The sequence below is a fragment of the Physeter macrocephalus genome, chromosome 1, assembly GCF_002837175.3.
Source record: "Physeter macrocephalus isolate SW-GA chromosome 1, ASM283717v5, whole genome shotgun sequence".
NCBI classification, from domain to species: Eukaryota; Metazoa; Chordata; class Mammalia; order Artiodactyla; family Physeteridae; genus Physeter; species Physeter macrocephalus.
The window spans coordinates 101,522,530-101,526,558 of NC_041214.2; the positions used below are offsets into that span (position 1 = coordinate 101,522,530).

At 37.6% G+C, this 4,029-nt stretch overlaps 1 protein-coding gene across 1 annotated transcript in view; it reads right to left on the reverse strand.

Moving 5' to 3' along the window:
- Positions 1 to 2,467: 2,467 nt before the first annotated feature.
- CD200 (CD200 molecule) overlaps positions 2,468 to 4,029 on the reverse strand; it is a 23,648-nt gene continuing 22,086 nt past the window's right edge. Inside the window, exon 6 of the mRNA XM_007104005.3 lies at positions 2,468 to 2,582. Coding sequence (XP_007104067.2) covers positions 2,575 to 2,582 — 8 coding nt within the window. The 3' untranslated portion in view covers positions 2,468 to 2,574. The remainder of the gene's footprint in view (positions 2,583 to 4,029) is intronic.

A 4,029-nucleotide genomic window follows, 5' to 3' on the forward strand; every position in this document is an offset into this window, starting at 1 on the left:
AGTTGGTGAGCCCCTCCCAGGGGTGAGAGTGCAGGAGTCGCAGGGCAAGACTCGTGCTACCCAGGGATCTGCCTTGTCAGACAAAGCCATGTGCTCTGAGTCACACCTGCCACCTCCTTTCTTTGCTCTCTATGACCCTCCCAAGTCTTTCCCATCAAAACCTACCTATTCTAAGTCCAAGTCTCTCAATACCCTGCAAGGTAACTGATAAGCCATTTAATAAGCCAATTTAAGTTGAATTGCTAGTGAGGAAGAAGGAGTAGACCTCTCTGCACTTTAAGGGGAACTCCCAGAAAGATAATGGCCTAACTAAAATTATGGTGGAATGGTGGAATGCTTAGGCACTGTGAAGATAGCTGTTTCGTAAAGGAGAGCCTTTGGGAGAGACTCATGAAATCTCATAAGATGGTCTCCTTCTTTGCCTATACGTTAAGTGAGCAGTCCTCAAAATTGTCCTTGAGACCATTTCCGGGGTTCCACAAAGTCAAAGCTACTGTCATAATCACATCAATTCCTTATTTTCACTCTCTCACAAGTGTGCTGTGGAGCTTTCCAGAAGCTACCTGATGTGTGATGTTGCTATCACTCTGATGACTAATGAAATGCATGCTTGTAGATTTTTGTTTTTAAAGTTTATCAGTTTTAATCTCAAATATGGTAAATATCAACAGACATAATTCGCTTTACAAGAAAGATCTTTGGGGTTCTCAATAATGTTTTTATGTATGTAAAGGGGTCCTGAGACCTTTAAATGTTTGAGAACTGCTGCTTTAATTTACCCTGTCTGATCTGGCAGCTGAGATACCAGAAAAAACAGCAAAACCAGAAGCAGGATGATAATTCCTACTAAATTCAAAACTGTGTGAGCTAATCCATTTGCGAAGGTTGGTATCTAAAAGCAAAATCAGATTGACATCTGTATACTAATATGTATAAAACAGATAACTAATAAGAGCCTGCTGTATAAAAATAAATAAATAAAATTAAATTTAAAAAAATTCCCAAACAAACAAAAAAGCAAAATCAAAACAGCACATATAAAGAAGTACTCCAAAATTGACCGGGTCATATCAAAAGGACACAGGCACCAACATGAAGCAGCTTTCACTGGTCAGATCAAGAACATCTGATCTGTGACATTGTGACAAATCATAAATGTCAACAGCATCTTTTAGGGGGTAAGAGATAGAGGGGAGGATTTCACACACAGAGGAAAAATATACAGATTATCATTAATGCCCACATTTTCCACATTCCCTACGAGAATATCATGAACCAAATATTTAGAGTTGACACTTTTAATTATTCAGTATATTAATACAAATATACAAAATAATACAGAATTAAATAACATACGAAAACCTTACTAAATATATAAATATTCAATTCAACAGTGAAAACAACTTAAGTTTTAGTTTTTAGTTCCTAGGTCACTGGATAGAGACAAGAAAGCAAAAGATACTGAAAAAGTCACCAACTTGGTCCTATGATTATTTAAGAGTTCAAAATTGTTCCACTAGTTAGAACCATATGTTTACACCAAAGGGATTTGTACACCCATACATGCTTCCTCTGCTATTGTGAGAAGTTAACTCATGAGAAAAGAAGCTGGGAGAGACAAAGCATTCGGATTAGCTGACTGCTATTCAGGAAACTTTCTAAATGCCGTATTTTCTAAATGTCTTCATTATACTAGGCTGAATTTAGAATGACTAAAATAGGGCTGGGTCATATTATGAAACAAACGGATGAGAAATGCATGCCTTTTTAAAAATGCGACCTGCTAAGACTAATAATATTTAGTCTGCTATAAAAACAGATAAGTAAAGTTAAGGTTGCCAATGTTACTTCACAATAAATTCAGTTCCACTTCCACTGTGGTAAATATCACAGAAGTACATGAAGAATAGCAGTGAAACTGAAGGTTCTAGAAAGACCAGTTATTAGCAAAAGAGTAAGCAGGCAGTGGACTAGATACCAAGTGATGAGGAAATAGACTTATGGACCAAAGAAGAAGGGAAGAAGAGGTGGAATAGCCACAGAAAGGCAAAAGGTAGTCTCAGAAAAGTTCTTTGGTCCCTACCTTCCTGTATTCTTCTCTCCCTTTTTCATTCTTTTCTCTTTGTTTATTCCTTTTTTTTTCCTGGAATTACAACCATTTTTGGAGCAGAATGGCAAATTATTTGGTCCAAATCCTTAATTTTCTGTATGCAAACGTGGAAGCTCATTGAGATAGTGATTAACATAGAGTTGCCACTAGTCGGAGTCAAAGTCAGCCTCTGAGTGGTGGCTCCTGATTCTAAGTGCAGTACCCTTTCAACAGCACAACACTGCATTGTTTTACAAAATCAAGTCCTACAACAGACCTGAGAGGTAAAATGACTTCCTCTTGGAACTCACAGAAGCATTGGGTAGCCTAGATGGCAGTAGAAAGTCTTGAAATTCTTAGGCCTTTGACTCCAGTTTCTTTTGCTCTTTTAGGTTCCTTGGAGAATGACCCTCTTTCTCCTGCTTGCCTCCTGAGTCAGATTCAAGTAGACCAGGGAATAACTTTCAGGGTTCTGTGTGACTCCTCTATGGCTCTGGGTAAAATAAAGATCAAGATATTAACTTTGAACATTTACAATTTCTATTCTAATAGATTTTAAGAAGATAAACAGAAGGATCAATAAACACAGAATTCTCCTGTGCATATTTCATCAGCCAAGAGAAAGAAGTAGACATTCCTGACCCAACATGATGTGAGGCAACTGTGACTCTCTTTAAAAGGACATGAGTAATTCTAGGAAATAATAGTTACCTATTCCTAAGTAAGACTGTACTTGCTCAGTAATACACTTAAGACTACAAGTAAAAGAACACGTTCAAGAATTCCAAATGATCTACACGTATTTTATTTATAAGACCTTGGGCTTTGTTTCCTGTGAATACTCACTTATTGGAGATCGGGTTGGGAATGGTCACAAAGTCGACAGATAGAGGTCCTTTCAAGGTTATTAGCTTTCTAGTACTTAAACTTGGAGCATGTGGGCCTCTCTACAAGGCAGGTAAACAGTGAAGTAAAAGACCTCGGATATCATCTTGGTTCCACATCTCACTCTCCGTGTAATCTTAAGTAATTCTTTACCAGAAACTGCAAAGTTCTGCATGTTTTAACTGTGCCAACATTTCCAGTATCAGTGATCTGTTGAGCCGTGAAAGACAGAACAGCTCAGGCAAGAATGCCCAGGCTTACGGGTCTGTTAGCCACCTACTTTGTGATTGGATTTTGTTATAACATTTTGATATGATGGGTGGCATTTGCACCCATTCAAGGGTGAAATTTTGTAGACAAGTAGCCTTGGAATGCAAGATTCCTCCAAGCAATTCTAACCTAGTCGGTTCAATAAAGATTGCTTCACACTTTTCTCATATAAAGCACCCTTTCTTCTACTTGGAACTAGGAGGACACTAGGATAGAGGTGAGGGTTACCAGTCATCCAGCCTTCATCTGGGAAGTGTAAGTACAATTATTTAGTAAAGCAAAGATTCTCATTTTTTTGGAAACATATATCTTTTGTATTATCCTTCCAACTAATCACCAATTTCCGCAACACAAATTATTTACTAAGCACCTCTGTTATTTGATGTAGTACTAAGCTTAAAATAGGAGAAAGTCCATCCACCACACTACAAATAACTCAATTTCATTTCTTTTTATGGTTGAGTAATATTCCATTGTATATATGTGCCACATCTTCTTTATCCATTCATCTGTTGATGGACACTTAGGTTGCTTCCATGTCCTGGCTATTGTAAAAAGAGCTGCAATGAACATTGTGGTACATGACTCTTTTTGAATTATGTTTTTTTCAGAGTATATGCTCAGTAGTGGGATTGCTGGGTCGTATGGTAGTTCTATTTTTAGTTTTTTAAGGAACGTCCATACTGTTCTCCATAGTGGCTGTATCAATTTACATTCCCACCAACAGTGCAAGAGGGTTCCCTTTTCTCCACACCCTCTCCAGCATTTATTGTTTGTAGATTTTT